Source organism: Rhinoderma darwinii, chromosome 3, assembly GCF_050947455.1.
Source record: "Rhinoderma darwinii isolate aRhiDar2 chromosome 3, aRhiDar2.hap1, whole genome shotgun sequence".
NCBI classification, from domain to species: Eukaryota; Metazoa; Chordata; class Amphibia; order Anura; family Rhinodermatidae; genus Rhinoderma; species Rhinoderma darwinii.
This window is the reverse complement of record NC_134689.1, coordinates 291,182,458-291,205,855: the sequence shown is the minus strand read 5'-3', so window position 1 is coordinate 291,205,855 and position 23,398 is coordinate 291,182,458. Positions and strand designations below refer to the sequence as shown.

Here is a 23,398-nt window from a genome sequence, read left to right as displayed (position 1 = left end):
CGTCGATTAAGTGGTATGAGGGCTTATTTTTTGCGGGATAAGCTGTAGTTTTTAATAATACCATTTTGGTGTAAATGTGACAGTTTGATCACTTTTTATTTCATTTTTTGTGGGAGATTAGGTGACCAAAAAATAGAGATTCTGGCGTTTACAATTTTGTTTTTTTTACGTCGTTCACCGTGCGGGTTAAATAATGATGTATTGTGATAGTTCAGACTTTTACGGACGCGGCGATACCAATTATGTTTATTTATTTAATTTTTTACTATGCTCTAGGGGGAAAATGGGAAAAGGGGGGTTTTTTGAACTTTTAATATTTTATTTTTGTTTACACAAAAAAAAACAACTTTATTTAACTAATTTTTAAATTTTTTATTAGTCCCCCTAGGGGACTTCAACCAGCGATCGTTAGATCGCTTGCACGATATACTGCAATACTAATGTAATGCAGTATATCGTGATTCTGACAGTCTCCTATGAAGCCCTGCCGGAGGCAGAGCTTCTTAGGAGTACCAAGATGGCGGACCTGGGGGACTTCGTCAGACCCCCAGGCAGCCGTGTGAACCAACGGCTCCCCCCGATCTCGCCGCAGGGGGGCCGTGGAGACGTTACAGGGGGTCGTCCCCGTTTTTAGTAATTTAAATGCCGCGATCTCTATTGAACGCGGCATTTAACGGGTTAAACAAGCGCGATCCCGCTCGTAACCCGGAAGTGTCGGCTGTAACACACAGCCGACACATTCGCTCTATGGAGCGGACTCAGCCCATGAGCCCGCTCCATATTCCCCCACCCGGCGTGCGCCGTATATATACGGCGGATGTCGGGAAGGGGTTAAATACCAAAGGCCAATCAGAATAGGCACATGAATTGTTTGATTTCTAAACAGGACAATTTAGGCTGCCTGTCCTAAGAGCTACATACACTATGTGGTACTGTACAACAAGCACTTGAATTTTCAAAACCTCAGGTGCCAAGCCTGAGAGGGTAAAGAGTGAAATTCCCCTTTAAGTGATGCCATGGCTTAAAGCACACTGCCAGAGGATTGTGAAAATGCTTGAGGAATACATTTTATTTTTAAGGATCTGTATGCTTAATTTAAATGAAAAATAAAGTCCTGTATTTTATTGCAGATTACTGTATTTGAATCTACAAAGGCATGTGACACTTTACTAAACTACTCATCAGAAAGTGTCACAGGACTTTTACTAACTTTCTATAAATTTGAGGCCTTTATGCCAGCAAAACAAAAGCATCAAAGTAATAAGACAGGTGTAACAGAGAGATCCAATTATATAAAAAAAAAAAAAAAGAAAAAAAAAAAAAAAAGACGGTGGCAGTACTGAAAAGTGACACCCAAAAGTGCTGTTAAATTTGTAAGAACCGCACACCTGTGATAGTTGAAGGCACTTTCACATCATGTAAATGGTAAAATCAGAGATGAGGCAAATCAGAGATATTGTATATTCATAAGGTATCTTCCTTCCACAGACTGCACAATAAAGAGGAACATATTATCAAGTGTCAGCCATTTAAAAGTATCGGAAAAATAACGAGTAATAATTCAGTTAAACGCAAGAAAGTAAAATACACGCTGTGGACATATTGGTAAACTTCAAGCACAAAAATAAAATCGTGAAAATAAAGTTTGTTACACTAATATAACTACAAAGTACAAATTCCATAGAGCCTCACGTGTAATAAACAAGCCAGTAAAGCAGGATAGGGCTACAGATTGGAATGTGCCACTGTGGTAAACATACTACTTGTGCATGGAACATATACCTCAAAATCAGATTTCCAATGGAAAAATCAAAAACAAAACTTCTTGACATTACCTCAATCTCTGCAGAGTCCATCCGATTCTCAATAATCTCAATGCACTGTCTTTTAGAAGGGGGCTCTTCACTGATTACTGTCTCTTCTGCCATGTCAGTTGCTGGAACCGTCAATACTACAACAATAAAAACAAGAATACTCCATTAACCCCTTAGTGACCAGCCCATTTTAGGCCTTAATGACCAAGCTATTTTATTTGTTTTTCTATAGTCGCATTCAAAGGGCTATAACGTTTTTATTTTTTCGTCTACACAGCTGTATGAGGACTTGTTTTTTGCGGGATTAGTTGTGCTTTTTAATAGCACCATTTTTGGGTACATATAATTTTTATATTAACTTTTATTAACCTTTTTGGGGGGGATTATAAAAAAAACCTGAAATTCTGCCATTGTTCTATGCGTTTTTAAATTGACGCCGTTCACTATGCGACGTAAATAACATGTTACCTTTATTCTATGGGTCGGTACGATCACGGCGATACCACATATGTGGAGGTTTTTTTATGTTTTACGACTTTTGCACAATAAAAACACTTTTGAACTAAAATTATTTGTTTTTGCATCGTCGCTTTCCAAGAGCCGTAATTTTTTTATTTTTCCATCAATGTGATTTTTTGGGCATGTTTTCTGCGGTACAAGACGTCGTTTTGATTGGTACTGTTTTGGGGTACATGGGACTTATTGATTCATTTTTATTATGACTTTTTTGGGGGGCAATGGAAAAAAATTGCAATTTCGCCATAGTTTTTTGCGTTTTTTTTTTACGGTGTTCACTTTACGGTTTAAAATACATATTAACTTTATTAACGGAGTCATTACGGTCGCGGCGATACCACATATGTGTACTTTTTTTTTTTTTTTTACACTTTTACTAAATAAAACCACTTTTTATGGAAAAAAATGGTTTTATTTATTTTTTTACTGTACTTTTTATTAATAATATTTATTTCACTTTGATGACTGATTTTATTAGTCCCACTAGGGGACTTTACTGTGCGATGTTCCGATCGCTGCTATAATGCTCTGGTATACTTCGTATACCAGAGCATTATTGCCTGTCAGATTTACACTCCGGCGCGTCCTAACAGGCATATGTCCAGGGCAGACCTGGGGGCTTTTTTCAGTCCCCCGGCTGCCATGACACCCCATCGGAGACCCGCGATTTCATTCGCGGGCCGCCGATGGGTGACAGAGGGAGCGCACTCCCTCTGTAAACAAAGTTAAATGCCGCGGTCGCTATTGACGGCGGCATTTAACGGGTTAAACGGCCGCGATCGAAGTAAACTTCGATCGGGGGCGTTGGAGCAGGAGCTCAGCTGTCATCAGACAGCAGAGCCCCGGATCCTGCCTGCACGGGAGACCCGTGCGTGCAGGACTTAGACTAGGCTGACGTGAAAAGGCGTCAGCCTAGCCTAAAGCCCAGTAGTGGATCACGTTAAAAGGCGTATTAGTGGTCACTAAGGGGTTAATAAAAATATTTGGTCTGTAAGTTTCAAGCTGTTGATGTAACTTAAAGGGGTTTACACACTGAAAGCATTTATCACCTATCCACAGACTCCATTCAAAATCCTCCTCACTGCGATCATGAGAAGAAAAGGGGGATTGGGACCACTGTTTTGGTGATCGGTGGGGGAACCAGTCGAGGGGAACCCAACGATTATACATTTATCGCCTATCCTGTGGATAGGCGATAAATGTCTTTTAGGGGGGAAACGTCTTTAACTTTATGGGCTTTGCTACATCCAGAATAGCTCCCGGGGCATACACCAACTGTATCCATAGGACCCCATTAACCAGCCATATGCCAAAAGAAAGTCCTTTTGTTATAAGTCGGGGAGGCATTAGTCAGCATACATTGTTTTTAAATTAAAAAGTATACATTGTGGTATAAATTTTTTGTTTACAACGGCACCCAACGGGCGACGTATATCTCCAGAGTATATCTGACGTAATGTAAACAATAAATTATTTATAAATAATTGAGTGTCTTTCATCCCCATCCCATATAGAAAAACTGAACAGCCCCTAAGGCAGCAAAGCCTAGTAATGCAGTTTCGAGTGCCACCAGGTGTTAGGAACAAAAAGGAGTAATCCACGTCAAAAAAGTGGAAGCCTACTTTAATTTTCTATCCTTCACAAGCAAAATGGTAATCTAATTGGTTCCTATATGTAAAATATGAGGTGGAGGATAAAGGGAGACCTAAACTTTTTGTTTCAAACATTCATATTAGCACTCTACACACACACACATATAAACTTTTACACATATTTAGGCCACTTACTAATATGCTTTCTTTTTGTAGATGCTCAGTTTCGCTGCTCTGCAAACATGTCACTTGACACCACTGCCGCTGTACACTCGCCGGATCTGTGACATTTCTAATCACGTGCCCCCTCTCAGCGTGCCCAGAATATATAACATCATTGATTATGTGATGTTTCTCTAAGGCCGGATTCCCACGAGCGTGTGCGTTTTGCGCGCGCAAAAGGTCCATAACAGCTCCGTGTGTCAGCAGGATATGATTCGTGGCTGCGTGATTTTCCTGCAGCCACCATCATTATGACACTCTATTTTTATGTTTGTAAACAGAAAAGCAAGTGGTGCTTTTCTGTTTTCATTCATAGTTTTGACTACTGTAGCGCGCATCATGTCCGTGTGCCGTGCGTGGTTTTCATGCACCCATTGACTTCAATGGGTGCGTGATGCGCGAAAAACGGGCAAATATAGGACATGCCGTGAGTTTTACGCAGCGGACATACGCTGCGTGAAAGTCACGGACAGTCTGAACGGCCCCATTGACTAACACAGGTCCGTGCGATGCGCGTGAAAATCACGCGCGTTGCACGGACCTATTATACGTTCGTCAGAATAAACCCTTACAGTGGCTGCAACTCCCACTGAACGAAAGAACACAGGTGAGGAGGGTGGATAAATCAGGAGAGGGAGGAACAGTTAGAATCATGGGACTTTGGGTGGTGAGACAAGCGCAGTGGTCGACCATGTTTTAAGATGCAGCTCTAGTGAACAAGGACGCCACAAGGGAGCAGATCAATACAAAGTTTTACCAAAAACAGGTACCCACTTAGGTGGCACATGCGAGAATGCCCTAAAGGTTTTTTTTTGTTAAGTTGGATAACTCCTTTTACAATTGATTTTTTTTACATACCTTGTTGGCCATCCGGCATTGTGACAATAATTTGCTGACCTATGCCACTTGATGGGATAGCAGACTGAAGATTACCAAGATGGATGCCATCTGTCACTATCGTGATGACTTGTTGCCCACCAGAACTAACAACTTGTTGAATTGCACCATCCACGGACTCAGCAGTTACCACTTCTTCTGTAGCTACCACTAGATAATACAATGATAAGGGAACTTAAGTACAAAACAAAAGGCATTTCTGTGTGCAACTTCAGAAGATTCTGAACAGGGTTTGGATGTGTGATATAAAACATTACCTTGCAACACAAACATCTTTGTATTATTGTTATTTATTGTATTTTTTTTTACACCAAATCGTGTACTGTGTCAAAACCTTATAAGGCAGATGTTCCCCAACTTTTTGTACCTTGCAAGTCACATTTGAATTTGAGTGATGGTCAAGAGCCACATCTAAGTCGCCACACCGCTGGTTGGGGACTATATAAAAGGTATAATCAGGGCTATCTTATTTCTATATTATCCGGAGAGTATGATGTCTATAAACCTTAAAGGCTATGAAAACCTTTGATGGTTTTTTTATATATTTTTTAAGGTAATGTATGTGTTTTTTGAATACTAATACTTTTTTTTTTAATATAGTTTTATTCAAAAATTTTGGTTTCAGAGCTGCAGCTTTTCAGTATCCACTATACATAGAAGCTGAATAACACCCCTGTAAGCCAAATCAGTCGGTTAGCTAGACGGACGCTCGGCTGACAGCGGCTCCTATATACCTGTGACACCCAATCTAACCCGAATACCGAACACATCTAAGTTGATAAACTTAGATTTGTTTGGTATTATGGTTAGATTGGGTGTCAGAGGGACATAGGTGCAGGCAGTCCGGCTGACTGACTTCTCTTACAGCGGATACATAAAAGCTGCAGCTCTAAAACAAAACAAAATTCTTAATAAAACTGTATTGGAAAAAATTATTAGTATGCAAAAAAACCACGTACAATACATAAAAAATAAAATCAATATATATAAACATATATAAATAAAAACACCAAAGATTTTCATAGCGTTCAATTGGATGTGAATGACTCTTAAGTGGTTTGCCTATTTCTGAATGGGTCTATGGGGTAACACTTGTTCATCATGGGCTTTGACCATTGACAGCCACTGTAGCTCAGCAGTGTATGTGAGGCCACATGCCAGTCAACTGTCAGCATGAACAACCTTTTCCGGTCTAATGGCCACATTGTCAGACTGTACTACCCCCAGGGGCAATTTGACTTTCATGAAGCACTCGGGGTAAAACTGATGCACTGTGTTATGCCTAGTCCAATGCATGTCACAGAGGCCAATAGAGGGTGCTTACATGTATCTTCCAAGACCTGTACTGAGATCTATGATCAGTGCAGGGAAGAGAGAACGGAGCTGCCATGAAATGACAAAAATCTGTTCTTTGCTTCAGAAGAATATGGTTGTCTTTTGTCAGTCTTATCTTTTTATACTAACTGGACACAGACAAGCATATCTGGTTACCAATGGTTGGGGGCTGAAGAACACACTGAACGTGGCCCCCAGGCAGGAGGGTGTGCACACCTGATGTTGAGGAAGCTGCTAAATTATGTATTCTAAAAGGGCCTGGATATGGGCTCTACAATGAATATTACCGATTAAAAAAAGAGAATCTTCAGAACGAAAGTGTTAGAACGGGAAAATAATCACATGATGCAAAATATATTTATTATAGGATTCTAAAATAATTTGTGGGAAAACAGCATTTTGAAACAGATGCTCATTTGTCTTTCTTTCAATGAACACTGTATGCAGTATAATTTGTAAGGCAACTAATGATAAGTAAATTGTACATTTTCCAGCTCCCTAATGAGTACCACTTTTAAAGTATAACTCACTTTTTCAGAATAAGCTGTTAGAAGTCTTATAATGGGAAGATATAGAGTTATATGTGCCATTTAGCAGTTTTCCCCTCCGCGGACTCTAATAATCAGTTGTCTCTGAGCAAGTGGGCGGAGCCTAACCGCTATCAGGTCTTCTATATACTGAACAAAGTGTATGTATGTATATATATATATATATATATATATATATATATATATATAAAAAAAACGTAACGCAGGTAGGAGCAGCACTAGTGCAATATACCAAATAAATGCTCGGTGCTAAGCTTCAAATAGTAGGAGTGACTTCTCCCCTTATGGTATATAACAAGAAAATAGGAGCACGGAAGCAGCACTCAAAGAAAAAACGTGATGTTTATTCACCCAACAAATGTGACGTTTCACTTCCTCAATGGAAGCATTTTCAAGCTGTGCCCTTGGGGGCGGTGGGGTGGGCGGGGCCAGCAAAATCTTAAATGGCACGGGTGGGGGGGTCGAGTAGGGGCTCATTTGAAAGCTCCTTTCAATACAAAAACAGTGCCGTAAATAGATTTTGAGATAGGATTTTTTCGCTGAGATGTTTAACTTTAAAGTTACCATCTTCATTATCGGCTACCACCGGTGTTTAGAATTACTCAAAATGTACAACGCGGGTAAAATCCTAAATTTGTGTGGTCGCGTCTGTGAGCTTGGGAATGTCATATCAAGGTGACTTTAAATTACGTATTATAACAAATCGGCCTCGGCGATACAAAATGGAACTTGTCTGAGATTGGAACATGATTTCATGTGTACACATTTTCGTAGTCGCTTGTTGTGCTCCACTCGAGACAGATGTATGAGGAATATCATATACAGTCAGCAGAACATCTAAAGCTTTTTTATCATTACTAGAATGTTTGGGTCTACCGGATCTTGGTGCGTCCTTAACCCCTTACCGCACCAGGATGCACCGGTACGTCCTGTATTGCAGTGCTTTAAGGCACCGGGACGTACCGGTGCGTCCTGGCTAAAAACGGTCACCCTGTCAAAGGACAAGGTGACAGAATTGTGCCGTTAACTGTTTAGGACAGTTGATTGGCACAGTAAGACGGCAGGGGACCAATCACCGCTGTCCCCTGCCAGCGATTGCTGTGATTGGTCAGTCACAGCAGACTGACCGATCACAGCTCCCTAAGAAGGTGTATGTGATGGCGCTGACTCAGAAGCTGAACCAGCGCTTTCACCGCCGGTTATCAGCTGTCCGACACCCCGCTGCAATGGCCAGGACCGGAGCTAGGCTCCGATCCGGCCTATTAACTCCTTAGATGCATCGATCAACGCGATCGATGCATCGAAGTGTCTTCTAGCCTGTCTGCAACCATGATTGTTGCCACGGGCGCGGGTGTCAGCTGTTTGTCACAAACAGACTCTAACGGCAAGGACCGGAGGTAGGCTCCGATCCGGCCGATTAACCCCTTAGATGCAGCTATTGCTGCATCTAAGTGATTAGATCACACCCTATAGTTGCTAATGACAACCATCGGCACACGCGGGTGTTAGGATGGTTGCTATGGCAACCGTAGACTAACAATCGCTTCCTAGTACAGAAGCCTAATATGCCCCGCCGGGAGGCGAAGCCTAATAGGCTTGCTGTCAGTGAATATGTAGGTAGTGCAGTGTATTAGAATAGCGATCAGGGCTTCATGCCTTCAAGTCCCCTAAAAAAAAGTTAAAACAAGTTAATAAAAATGTTGTGAAAAAGTTAAAAAAAATAAGTTAAAAAAACACTATAACAGCCTTTTTTCCTATAATAAGTCTTTTATTATAGGAAAACCCAAAAAACATTTAAAAAAAGAACACATACGTGGTATCCCCGTGTCCGTAACGACCCATGCTATAAAAATATCACGCTATTTTACCCGCACGGTGAACACCGTAAAAAAATCAATAAAAAAACTATTCCAGAATCGCTGTTTGTTAGTCACTACCCCTCGTAAAACAGAATAAAAAGAGGGATCTAAAAGTTGCATGTACCCCAAAATTATACCATTACAAAACTGCAGCCCGTCCCGCAAAAAACAAGCCCTCCCACAGCTTTTTTGACGGAAAAATAAAAAGTTATGTCTCTCAGAATATGGTGACACAAAAAATAAATTATTTGAAACAAAAGTGATTTTATCGTGCAGACGCTGCAAAGCATAAGAAAAAATATATACATCTGGTATCACCGTAATCGTATCGACCCGCAGAATAAAGTAAAATGGTCATTCATACCGCATGGAGAATGCCGTAAAAAAAGAAATAATAAAAACATCAGAATTGCTAGTTTTTGGTCACCTTGCTTGCAATACAAAGTGATCAAAAAAATCGCATGTACCCCAAAATGGTACTAATGAAATCTACAGATTGTTCCGCAACAAATAAGCCCTAACACAGCTCTGGTGAAGAAAAAATAAAGAAGTTCTGGCTCTCAGAATATGGCGTTGCAAAATGTGCAGAGTGTCCAAAAGTGGATAACATCTGGCACCATTTATCAGTGCGACACCGGCCACAGATCTATGAAATATTGTTTATTTACCCCATTATTATACCCTTATTATGCCCCGATGTTCTCTGCACAGATTACATATGCCCCCACATCATAAACTGAAATACCAACAAAACCCCAAACAAAACTATTACTAAGCAAAATCTGCGCTCCAAAAGCAAAATGGCGCTCCCTCCCTTCTGAGCCCTGCAGCGTGCCCAAACAGCAGTTTACGTCCACATATATGGCATCGCCATACCCGGGAGAACACGCTTAACAGTTTGAGGTATTTGTCTAAAATGGCAAGAACTTGGCACAAAATATTGTGCACTAAAATGGCATATACTGTACCTGTGGAAATTTGCAATTTTCACTTTGCACCATCCACTGAGCATTCATTTCTAATAGAAAAAAAGAACCTGTGTGGTCAAAATGCTCACTACACCCCTTCTGTGCTCAGAAGAGTTTGCTTTACAAATGTTGGGGTGTTTTTTCTCCTTTATCTATTGTAAAAACCCAAAAATCTGAGCTAAAACTACATTTTATTAGAAAAAAATTTAGATTTTCAATTTCACTGCATAATTCCCATAAATTCTGCAAAAACCGTGTGGGGTCAAAATGCTAACTATACCCCTAGAAAAATTCCTTGAGGGGTGTAGTTTCCAAAATGGGGTCACTTTTGGGGAGTTTCCACTGTTGTGGTCCCTCCAGGGCTTTGCAAACACGACATGGCACCGAAAACCATTCCAGCAAAATCTGCGCTCCAAAATCCAAATGGCCCTCGTTCCCTTATGAGCCCTGCCGTGGGTCCAAACAGCCGTTTATTACCACATATGGGGTATTGCTGTAATCGGGAGACATTGCTTTACAAATGTTTGGGTGCTTTTTCTCCTTTATGCCTTGTAAACACTAAAACATTGTACGTTTTTTCAGAAAAAAAGTAGATTTTCATTTTCACAGACAAGTTCCAATAAATTTAGCAAAAAAACTGTGGGCTCAAAATGCTAACTATACCTCTTGATTTTCAAAATTCCTTGAGGGGTGTAGTTTCCAAAATGGGTCACTTTTGGGGGGTTTCCACTATTTTGGCACCACAAGAACTCTTCAAACCTGCCTTGGTGCCTAAAATATATTCTAATAAAATAGAGGCCCCAAAATCCACTAGGTGCTCCTTTGCTTCTGAGGCCTGTGTTTCAGTCCATTACCACACTAGGGCCACATGTGGGATATTTCTAAAATCTGCAGAATCTGGGCAATAAATATTGAGTTGCGTTTCTCTCGTAAAACCTTCTGTGTGAGGGTATGTTCACACGAGGGCGTCCGTAATGGCTGAAATTACGGGGATGTTTCAGGAGAAAACATCCCCGTAATTTCAGCCGTAACGGCATGTGCAGGCGCTTGAACGCCGCGTCCATTACGGACGTAATTGGCGCTGCTATTCATTGGAGTCAATGAATAACGGCTCCAATTACGGCCAAAGAAGTGACAGGTCACTTCTTTGACGCGGGCGTCTATTTACGCGCCGTCATTTGACAGCGGCGCGTAAATTACACCTCGTGTGAACAGACAAACGTCTGCCCATTGCTTTCAATGGGCAGATGTTTGTCAGCGCTATTGAGGCGCTATTTTCGGACGTAATTCGGGCGTGTGAACATACCCTTACAGAAAAAACTGTATTACATATACATTTCGTTAAAAAAATTGACATTTGTAAATTTCCCCTCTACTTTGCTTTATTTCCTGTGAAACGCCTAAAGGGTTAAAATAATTTCTGAATGTGGTTTTGAATACTTTGAGGGGTGCAGTTTTTAAAATGGGGTGATTTATGGGGACTCTCTAATATATAAGGCCCTCAAAGACACTTCAAAACTGAACTGGTCCCTGAAAAAAATAGCCTTTTGAAATTTTCTTGAAAATGCGAGAAATTACAGCTAAAGTTTTAAGCCTTGTAACATCCTAGAAAAATAAAAGGACGTTCAAAAAACTTTGCAAACATAAAGTAGACATATGGGAAATGTTAACTAGTAAATATTTTATGTGGTATTATGATCTGTTTTACAAGCAGATACATTAAAATTTAGAAAAATGCAGATTTCTGCAAATTTTCTCTAAATTTGCGTTTTTTTAAAATAAATATTGAATTTAACGACCACATTTTTTCAGTATCATAAAGTACAATATGTCACGAGAAAACAAACTCAGAATCGCTTGGATAGGCAAAAGCATTCTGGAATTATTACCACATAAGGTAACATTTCAGATTTGCAAAAATCGGCTGTGTCCACAAGGCCAAAACAGGCTGTGTCCTTAAAGGGTTAATTGAATCAGTTATATCGAAACAATAAACAGTTCTTTTAACAGTGGACAATGAAATTGGATCACGGATAGGATAAGTGGCATTGAATAAAACCGCTACTTCTCGATAGGATCTTATATTTTCTTCGCCATACCCCCTCATCATCAATAAAGTGATCCTTTCTGTTTCGGTCAAATGCATTTTGTGATATGACAATAGAAATGTACAAAAATGAAAATTACTCTCCGAATTAGCGCACTCTGAACTTCACAAGCGACTATCGAAATGTGTACACATGAAATCAAGTTACAATCGTAGACAAGGTCCATTTTGTATTGCCGAGGCCGATTGCAATAATACGTAATTTAAAGTCACCTTGATGTGACATTCCCAAGCTCACACACGCGCCCACACACATTTAGGATTTTACCTTTGGGTAATGCGAACACTGGCGGTTAGCCGATAATGAAGATGGTAACTTTAAAGTATCGCAGTATAAGTCTCCTAGGGCTAATGTAGTGGTAAATGGCATTCCCTCCGACTCCTTCCCCCTCGCCAGAGGAACACGACAGGGTTGCCCTCTTTCACCGGCCTTGTTTGCAATAGCTATAGTGGCTATAGCGATTCGTTTATGTTCTACCCCTATGATAACGGGTATGCATTGGAGGGGGATTACTAGTGTGGTAGGTCTATATGCAGATGACATGGTCCTTTTCCTACATAATCCTACTGAGTCCTTTGGTCTTGCTGTTAATTTACTTGACACTTTCTCCATATTTTCAGGGTTAAAGGTAAATTGGCAAAACTCTGGATCCGATAGTGTCACAATGTGGTTTGGAAGTGGTTTGCAGGTTTACATATTTGGGAATTGTGATGGTTCTGGACCACAATGGTGTACTGGCTGAAACTATAGATCCGTTACTAACTCACCCTAAGTCAGAAATTGAAGTTGTGGTCTAAATTGCCATTGTCAATTGCTGGTCGGATCAATTTTATTAAGATGGTCGTCCAACCTAAATGCTTGTATATATTGCTGCATATGCCGGTTTCTGTCCCTCATTCATATTTCCGTTCACTGCACTCCCTACTTATTAAATTCATCTGGGGCACCTCTCGGTCTAAACTTAAACTCGCTACCCTACAGCGCATCAAAGCAGATGGGGGCATGGCACTGTCTGACTTGCACATTTATTACTTAGCAGGCCAGTTGCGAGGCATTAGGGACTGTTTTTTGGATGAACCTCTGTTGGACTCAACTAGGTATTTGGCCTCTCTAGTGGCGGGTAACACTCTTCTCTTCTTACTTAGAGTATCCTCATTTTACGTGACCTGCAGCATTGCTCCCCTTGCATAGAATGGCCTTAATAGTATGGCGCACTGCTAAAAATATATTGCAATATAATGATGTTCTCCCGGAACAGCCTCTATGGAATAATCCTACCTTACCTTCACTACTTAGTTTATCAGACTCATGCTTTTGGCAAGACTTAGGTGTGGGGAGGGTTGGAGATGTTTTTGCTGAGGGCTCCTTTGTTACAATCCTGCAGTTAAGGCCTCATGAACACAAACTTATTTTTGTCCTCCCGTAAATACGGGTCCTTCTTCACACGTATTCGACCCGTTTTGCACCAGTATTTACGGACCCGTGCCCGTAAATACGGGTCCGGTGTCACCAGTATTCCACCCGTATTTACGGGCACGTTTTCGCTGCAAAATTGCACTGCATTAATCGGCAGCCCTTCTCTCTATCCGTGCAGGATAAAGAGAAGGGGCAGCCCTTTCCGCAGTAAAAGTAAAAGAAATTCATACTTACCCGGCCGTTGTCTTGGTGACACGTCCCTCTTTCGACATCCAGCGTGACCTCCCTGGATGACGCGGCAGTCCATGAGACCGCTGCAGCCTGTGATTGGCTGCAGCGGTCCCATGGGCTGAAACGTCATCCTGTAGGAGGCCGGACTGGAGGAAGAAGCAGGGAGTTCTGGGTAAGTATGAACGTCTTTTTTTTTTTTTTTACAGGTTGATCTATATGGTGATCGGTAGTTTCTGTCCAGGGTGCTGAAACAGTTACTGCAGATTTTCAGCACCCTGGACAGCGACTATTCACGTCGCCTAGCAACGCTCCCGTAATTACAGGTGCACACACGTAGTCACCCGTAATTACGGGAGCCCCATAGACTTCTATGGGCCTGCCCTTGCCGTAATTACGGCCTGAAATAGGACGTGTTCTATATTTTTCAACGGCACGGACACCTTCCCGTAAGCATACGGGGAGGTACCCGTGGCCAATAGAAGTCCATGGGCCCGTAAAAACGTGCCGTAATTACGGCCGTTTTTACGTTCGTGTGCATGGGGCCTGAGAGAGGCTTACGACTTTCCTCACGTACAGTGGTATAGATAATTTTCAGCTTCGCCATGCCGTCCACTCTCAGTTTCCGCCAAACATTAGTGTTATATTGTTCTATCCCCTTATTGGTATCTTGAAGTCACAGGGACCTAAGGGCCTCATATCAGCACTGTACACCCATCTACTCTCTTCCAAGCTCACTTCGATGCAGTTGCCTGTGTTTGAGAGATGGTTGGGGCAAATTCCAGAACTTGCATTGGATGATAAAGATGCAGTGTTTAGCTCTCATATGTCGGTTTCCCCAGCAATAAATAATAAATTGATACAGTTATATATTGTACACCAATCCTATTTGACCCCTATTAGACTGCATAAAATGGGTAGAATACCCACAACGGAGTGTCACAGATGCCATTGTTTGGATGCAGATTTCTGGCATCTTATGTGGAACTGTCCATATATTTCAGATTTTTAGGCACAAATATTTAACTTCTTATCCTCCCTTTACTGTCCCATGTGCCCATTTCCCCTAAGGTTGCTTTATTTGGTATCTTAGATGAAGAGATTTGGCCACACTACATGCAAATTTTCTTGAAAGAAACCTTGTTTTTGGCTAGGAAGGCCATAGCTATTCGCTGGATGGCTGATAACACGCCCTCGGTTGCTCAATGGAGAGGTCTTGTAAATACAGTAGTAACATATGAACGATTAGTGTATCAACATAGAGGATGTCCGAATAAATTATTTAAAATATGGGGTCCCTGGTTAAATACTCCAGAGACTTTGGACGTAGAGGAACCTTAACTTTTGGTTCATGATGTATGTCCCTAACCTTATTTGGTTATTGTTTTGCCTATTGCATACACTCGTGATATTTTAACGGCATAGACAACAGGTTTTATTGTTGTTTAAGAGTTGTTACTGAAAAAATGTCAAAGATTTGAATGTTGCTGATTACTCCTTCCCTTTTCTTTTTTTTTTCCTTCTGTATCCCCTGTGATGTCACATGATTTATTTTCTTGGTGCACTTGTTTGCCCTTCATCCCATCTGCAACATTTTAAATAAAACGAATTAAAACAAAAGAGTTAAGTATCTCAACGAAAAAAATCCTATCTCAAAATTGATTTCGGCATTGTTTTCCTATTGAAAAGAGCTTTCAAATGAGCCCCCAATCGACCCCCCATGCCATTTAAGATTTTGCTGCCCCCGCCCATCCCACCATCCCCAAGGGAATGGGGGTGTTTGTTTTTTTTGCGTCAACTGGTAGATTTTATGACCCCATTAAATCCCACCAAATTTCAACCCTCTGTCTCGAGCCATTCAAAAGTTATGAGGGTGTTCCGGAACTTTTGGTGGGCACTGTATATATAAGTTGCTGCCACATTGAGGAAATTATACAGCAGTAATGAGCAGTGTAGCAGAGAATCCAGCACTGGGGTGATGTAGAGACACAGCTGCAGGCAAGATATCAGTGTGTTTCTCACTCTGCTCCTGCTTCCTCCCCCTGCTCACCCCTCCCCTCTCTGACTAACACTCTCTCTGCTTCCTCCTCCTGCTCCCCCTTCCCCCCTCCATAGTCTGTTATAGCAAGGCAGTGAAGTGACACACCCCCACCTTCTGCAAACCCTCAATTCTGCTTGGTAACCAGGAACGGACTTTGCTTGACTACAGTCGGTGGACAGCAGATTACAGGAAGGGAGACAACTAGTGGCAGTAACTTCACACAGAATTTGCATGGATAATACCACTAAAATAAATTTCAAAGTCCTTCTACATCAGGTATACTATTAGACTAGCATAAATTGTTTGAAAAGTTAGTGTCCATTTAAGAGTTGTCCAGTCCTAAATGTTTATTATGACTATGGCATTATTTAAGGCAGCTAGTGGGATTTATAAAGAAATACAATTTCAGGGTCATTGTAAAGTTTACTTGGTACAACATGTGCATTTGGGGAGATGATCATGTAGCTAAAATGAAGTACATTAGCTTAAAAACATTTCAGTCAAAAAGTCAAACAAGGGTTGTTCGATTTTCTGATACACTAAAATCAGAATGAAATACGGCTATACTTAAGGGTAACTGCAGCCAATTGTCAATCTGTCCTGCAATCATCTGCCACAAAGGCAAGCTACTCAAACATCACCAATGTGTTCTTTGATTTCTGTTATTTTGTCTACCAATTATTGCTTTTACGTCATGACAGAATCCAAGATCTAAGATATTTCTGCTATAATTCAAGCTTTCATCTTTACAATTAGTCAATTGTATTCAAAAAGACAGTCATAATGATAATGAAGGTGCTTTCAAACTCCAGGCATGGAATAGACAATTATGTGGCATTATATACAAATTGCATATAGCACCATCTAAGCATAAATAGATTTCAGAATGAAACATAATATATATCTATAAAAAAAAAATACATAAAACATCTGTGGTTTTGATTTAATAGTACAGATATAACTGTGCCCCCTTAATCTGTGGCCACACCCACACTGTTCAATTTTGACAGAAAAAAAAAATATTTCCACAGCAGCAGGCATGGCGACAACTTATTCTATACAGCATCTGAATGCAACATGGAGTATCCGGAACAGGCCAGCTTTACTTCATTAAAAAAATATTGTTATAGCATTCCATCCAGCAGGTTTTAGAATCCAAGGAATAAGATTTTCCTGTTTACCATGCAACCCAGCTAGAGGAGGAAGATACAGCCGCTTGTGAAATAGTAGACTAGCCAAACATATGCAACCGTGTGTAGTTATTAGCCGACAGCTATTTATGCCGACTCCACCATAAACATGCACGTATGGCAAGGAGCGTGTATGTTTATTTCAATAGGGAGAAGGTAACAGTTAGGTCACTGCCAGACACCTCCTGTAGGAACAAAGGATTAAGCATGTTGACATCCAACATGCCCAATAAACCCCATAACATCTGTTGTCAGGGGCCAGTTAGGAGGCCCACACACACATGGGATCATCGTCTGTTCCCGTCGATATTGGTGGGTTTCTGACAACTTTACCCTCATGTGTATGGTCAACTTTAATCTGAGTCTCTCACTAGATGTACGCAAAGCCAGCAGCAGCCACATATTGAAGTAGAAGCGAGAAATTAGCAGTGAGTGACATGATTTATTTTCCTTGTATCTCTGCCGGGTCCAGCTGTTCTCTATAATACAAAGGAAAATAATAATATCCAGCATATATTCCTGGTAAGATAAATGCAGCTGTACACGAACAGTCCTTCCCCTCGCAGGTAGCCCAAAGCTGGAATTTTTTTACAGAGAAGTCAAAATCTGGAGAGATCTGTACTGCACTCTGCTGGCATGTGGAATTCATCTAAGGTCAGTTCAATTCTTAATTGGTCCGAACTTTAGTCACTAAAATTAGAGAGGAACATTTTAAATTAACCTAATTGTATATATTTTAGTCTCCCATTACTTCACGAGGTTTGCCAATTGAGGTGAGGAACCACCGTTTCGGCAACTTCAGCCAATTTGTCACTTTGCTCCTCTCATATCCACCATTGCTGAAATGAATAGAGACTCCAAATGAAACAACACAGTCGAGTCACATTATTATGACCAGCAGCTAATATCCAAAGTAACCGCCGTGTGCAGTACTGACTGCAGATAGTCGGTCTGGGAGTGACTCAATAAAGGTGCTGGTAGGTTGTCTCAGGTATCTGGAGCCATGCTGACTGCAGTGCATCCCACATTTACTGGAGGGTGCGTGGGGGAGGATCCATAGAGCGAACAAGACCATTGAGGTGGTCCCACAGATGATCAATTGAGCTCAAGTCTGGTGAATTAGGGGGCCACGGAAGTACTTGGAAGTCTTGGTCGTGCTTTTCCAACCACTGTTGGACATTTCTAGCCGTGTGACATGTCGCAATGTCTTGCAGGAAGATTCCATCTGCCCCAGAGAAGACAAACAGCATGTATGGGTGAACGTGTTCTGCAACGATGGATTCACACCCAAATCAGTTCAGAGTGCATTCCACATAGATGAGTGGGGCCATGAAAAAATCCCCCAGACCATAACGCTGCCGCCACCAGCTTGCGTTCTTCCAGCAATGGTTGCAGGGTGTTTGTTCTCTGATCTTTCTCTCCTGACACGCCAACGTCCATCCATACGATGAAGCAGAAAACGTGACTCATCGGAGAAGGCAACCCTTTGCCAATCATAGGTGGTCCAATTCAGATACTGGCGTGCAAATTTAAGGCATTTTTTTCTGATGAACCTTTGTTATTTTTAGAGCAGTGACCACCTGTCTGCTTCGGAGCAACAAACGCAGTAGGGTTCGCTGAACTGTTGTTTTAGACGCATGTCTGGTAGACCCGTTTTTTTTATTTTCATAGTGAGCTGCTGCACTGTAGCGTGTCAATAGGCCCTCGCGCGCCTTTGTAGCCGACATTCACCTCTCACATCAATGGCACGTGGTGCTCTGCAATTTCCACGTCAGTTATTCCCAATGGTGCCATTTGTCCACTCACGATACACTTTCACCACAGAAGCATGCGAACAGTTCACAAACTACACAGTTTGAGAAATACTGCCACCCTTGGCCTGAAAGCCAATAATCATCCCTCTTTGCAACTCTGACAAATCGCCTCTTTTACCCATGGCAACAACGAGTGATGGGTTCAGACAGCCTATCACACACTTTATATACCCACAAAGCCAGCCCACAACACATCACTTCCTTCATGGGCTAAGAGTTGCCGATGTCGAAAGCAGGAGGTAGTCATAATAATGTGACTCGACTGTGTAAATAGGAGTAAGCTTTCCCTATCATGTATGCTGTTGGTGCCACCCCCAAAAAAGCAAACACCCTCTCTTATTCCCAGCTCAGCTTTCGCCTTCCCTGGAACAAAGGCAGTATATTTACACGCTATCTCATAAACAACATATTTTTCATTTTAATGGTCATACACTTTCATTTTTTCCTTCAACTATTCCAAGCAGAATTGTCTTTTTTAGTGAAAGTGGTCTTCTCACCATTATATGGCTTGTACCTGCATTTAATCCGCAGTTTTCTTTCTCTGCAGACTCCATTTCTAATTGTCATTTTTACCTACTCCTCTCTAGAAAGGGAGGAGACAAGCTACTATGATGTCTCCCATACACAGCACAGAGAGAAGAGGAGATCCTGCTCCCCTATCAAACACTCACGCAGAAGCAGCATGGAGGAGACTATTTACAATAATGAGCAGTATTACTGTGGATTTAGCGCTGTGGTGAGATCGCAGAACATTTACTAGAAACGGCAAAAGCACCACTGTATGTCCCTCTGTCTGCAGCATTTCTCCCCTTCCTCTTTGCACAAACATCTATGGGCAGCAGTTGTAACCTTATGTCTCAGTGAGGCTGATAATCTGTCTTCAGTGTGCCTTACTGAAAACAAAAGAAAGAGAGGATCCAGCGATGAGTGATATAAGTGGGGAAACTCAGTTTCCACTTTATTGAGATGTAAGCAAACAAAGCTCTAAGGAACACCAGGAGGAATGACAAGGTGGTAGGGATGGCAAGTAGATAAAAGCCTACTCGTTTCAAGCACTGACTGTGCTCTTATTCATGGCTAGGTCTCACTTGACCTAGCCATGAATAAGAGCACAGTCAGTGCTTGAAACGCGTAGGCTTTGATCTACTTGCCATCCCTACCACCTTGTCATTCCTCCTGGTGTACCTTAGAGCTTTGTTTGCTTACATCTCAATAAAGTGGAAACTGAGTTTCCCCACTTATATCACTCATCGCTGGATCCTCTCTTTCTTTTGTTCTCATTACCTGCTGTGTGCCGTCGCGGAGATCCGGGCGATATTCGAACGCAGGAGCGTGGAGCTGGTGAGCTGGAGGTTTCCTCCCATCCCCTATTTCCCTGCTATTACTACTGCCTTACTGAAGACAGATTTTACCAGTGAATTGAGAGTTAGTAATCAGTGCGTGAGTTAGGAGAGAGTGTAAAAAGCGTCTGAAAAGCGGAGAAAGAAGAATTCTTCCGTAATAAGATATATTACAAAGTTTCCCATCCAGCCTTGTACTATTTTAAACGACTGTTGCTCTTTAACATAAACTGTATTATACTTATACATATATTTGCAGGTGCTGATTATTAGTTGCAACAACATAAGAAATAATAGCAGCACCAAATATAGTATCTCTTTTACAGGCAGAATCTACACCTGCAGTATTTCCTCGTGATGTGGGTAGAAAGCTGGAAAAAAATTACAGTGTAAGAATAGAGAGAAGGTATCAGGTAAAAAAATACAGATTGTCTCCCTGGCGCTGCTAGATTTAGTCAGTCATTTTTACCAAGAAAATGGCTCTCAAGTAATGTATTTTCATAAAATGTATTGTATAAGTATGCGACGCGTTTCATAGCCAGACTGGCTTCTTCATCAGGTAAACTACAAATCACCTGATGAAGAAGCCAGTCTGGCTTTGAAACGCGTCGCATACTTATACAATACATTTTATAAAAATACATTACTTGAGAGCCATTTTCTTGGTAAAAATGACTGACTAAATCCAGCAACGCCACGCAGACAATCCATATTTTTTACCTGATACCTTCTCTAAATATAAACATCTGGACACTACGATCCAGTTCAGAACCCGGGCTGCAGCACCTTTTGGAGAAACACGCATATGGCTGTTGTGCTCCCAGCACAACAATACTAGGTCAGCGTAACTGATCATCTAATTGTTTTTTCTTCCTTTACCGGATGATGAACTATGTGCGCTTTGTGCGCTTTTTCTTTCCCTATTCAGTGTAAGCATAGATGCATGTCTTATCATAATGTTAAGGTGTATGTTCACTATCGCAACCAATTTTTTTTTAATCGCTCTAAATCATGTTTAATATTAAATGAAGAAAGTTTGTAAAAACAATTCATTAAAAAAAAATAATTCGAATAGCATTTTGTGTTTGCTGCTATGCAGAGCTATGTGTCTCCACGAATACAGACTACAAACAAACCCTGTGTAGTCTGATCCTGCAGTCATACTCTGTCCCATCTGACCCTTACTTTTTGTTACATTTCAAATTCATGCTAAGAAGACAGAGGTGACAGATAGAATATACACGATCAGACTACACAGGGTATGTCTAAAGTCTGTTACCATGTTGTCACAGACTTTATCATTAATTTCCAATTGCAAATATATCACCAACATACTCTACAGCGTTGTACAGAGATTGTCACAATTTACAGCAGTCCCTCTCCACAATGTTATTTCCATATCTCAAACAAACACACTAGGGCCAGTTTCTTAGGATATCAATTAACCGAACTGTAAGTTTTTGGGGTGGGGGAGGAAACGCATGCAAACACATAGATAACATACAAACTCAGTGCAGATGTTGCCCTAGGTTGGATTTAACCGCAGGACACCAGTACTGCAAGCCAACAGTGCTAACCCCTGTGCTTGCAGTGCCAGTCAACATGTTGCCCAGCTGCATAAATACAAAGCAATAGGGGAAATTTTACTGATATGTAATTTGCAAAGTTGGTTCTTTATTTTCAATAAGAAAATATTGGTTGTGACGGTGTACATAGCCTATAAATAAATGTAGGTAAACCAGAAGACGACACGCAAAGCAATAAGGGCAATAATTATTCTGGTTGGGCAACATGTATTTATCAGTGTTTTTTTTTATTTTTATTATTTTTATTTCATCTTTGAAATGTTTAAAAAGTCTGCAAGCTTTAAACAGTTTCCTTCAAATAATAAAAAAAAAAGATATCCAAACCTTGTGTTTCTGATGAATTGGACAATGGAGCAGAAGCTTCAGCTAGTGCTGCTAATGTAGCCAAAACAGAAGTTGATGAATTGCCAAACTGAACCGCAGACGATATCCCATTATCATCTTGAAGATAAATTTTAAAAATGTTTAGCATTAAACATATACAATGTCAATATCCCAACCTCCCAAGATACAAGATTTTTGAACTCCCCGTAAAATATTTTTCTTGTTTAATTCATTGTGGACACAGAACCATGGAGGCACCAACAGCGCTAGTAGAATCATCTGTAACCCAGGAGGTGAAGAACTTGAATTATGAACTGATATAGATTTCCGAAATCACAGACCGGATCAAACCACGCAATGGTGGCCTTGAATGCTGCCAAACACTTGGCAGGGCATTTAATACCAATAAAAAGGATGGGAGCACCGAAACGACTTTGTCACAGCCAGAGGGTCCTCATATCCTTATAGAGCCATAGGCATAAACCCTTCCTAGTCCTAAGATTGTATATAAACACACATAAATTTTTACATGCGCTCTTTAAATTGCAATGACATATATATATACACATACATACATACATACATACATACATACACACACACACGCCACATTATTATGACCACCAGCTAATATCTAGAGTAGAGAAAGGAGAAATAGGATCCAGCGCTGGGTAGCGTTAAAATGGAATATCTGTTCCAAGTTTAATGGAATAAGTTAAAAGGAAGTCCAGTTGTGTGTAGTCCTGGGTGTGTAGAAAGTAGGTGTAGTATCCTCGGGGCCTACGCGTTTCGGACGACTGCCACGTCCTTAAACTTGGCTGTGATAGTTTGAAAAGAGCGCGCTGTCAGTTTTGTACTTGGTCAGTAAGAACAGCTGATTGTTGATTGCGTGTCATCGTCTGTCAGGCGTTGGACCGCAAACCGGAAGTAGTCATTAGATCCCGTACTGTGATCCTTAGATGTTGAGTGTAAGTATGCGATAGTATTTGAGGACTTTCTTTACCTGGATTGGGTAGTTTAAGGCATATGTTGGTCCGTATCTAAAGCATATACTGATTTTTGTTTGTTTTTTGCGTTTCAGATCTCTTTATGGGTATCGGACAGCAACGGCGGCCGGCATGGTTGAATTCCCGAGCCTGATGTGTCACCCAAGAAACATCATAAACGTACGTTACTAAAGGTGAGTACATGTATTAGGATGAGAGCTAATAATATATCAGAAGTGAAATGCTGATTTGTGGTTGTGATGACCAATTTTAAAAAAAAATTCTATGGAGGTATTCATTTGGCTGGCCCTGACCGGAATATCAAAGGATGTAAGGAGTAGCAGTTAAGCCTAGAACATTACCAATACGAATGCTTTGCATTTAAAGTGTATGTGATAACTATCAATATGGTAATGTATGGCAAGGCGCTCTATGTATGGGATGAGGATAACGTGGGGAAGGTGCGGGTAGGACACAACTGAATCACATGGGGATTCGGAAACATGTATTATGACAAACGAGGCTGAGTGATGTGAGGGTTGGAACGTGTACATGACAAAAAACATATGTTATGCATGTACCACTTTGGGGAAGTGTGGTGGTGTATACCTTGG

At 41.1% G+C, this 23,398-nt stretch overlaps 1 protein-coding gene across 3 annotated transcripts in view; it reads right to left on the bottom strand.

Annotated features, from left to right (window-relative positions):
- GABPB1 (GA binding protein transcription factor subunit beta 1) overlaps nt 1-23,398 on the bottom strand; it is a 102,155-nt gene that overhangs the window by 19,098 nt on the left and 59,659 nt on the right. For 2 of the 3 annotated variants that reach the window (XM_075858054.1, XM_075858055.1), the window contains exons 6-8: nt 21,799-21,915; nt 5,003-5,191; nt 1,836-1,951 (exon numbers count right to left, since the gene is read on the bottom strand). In XM_075858054.1, the coding sequence (XP_075714169.1) occupies nt 1,836-1,951; nt 5,003-5,191; nt 21,799-21,915 (422 nt within the window). Of the gene's footprint in view, nt 1-1,317; nt 1,490-1,835; nt 1,952-5,002; nt 5,192-21,798; nt 21,916-23,398 lie in introns of those variants that run through there. The other variant, XM_075858056.1, reaches the window with a different exon arrangement.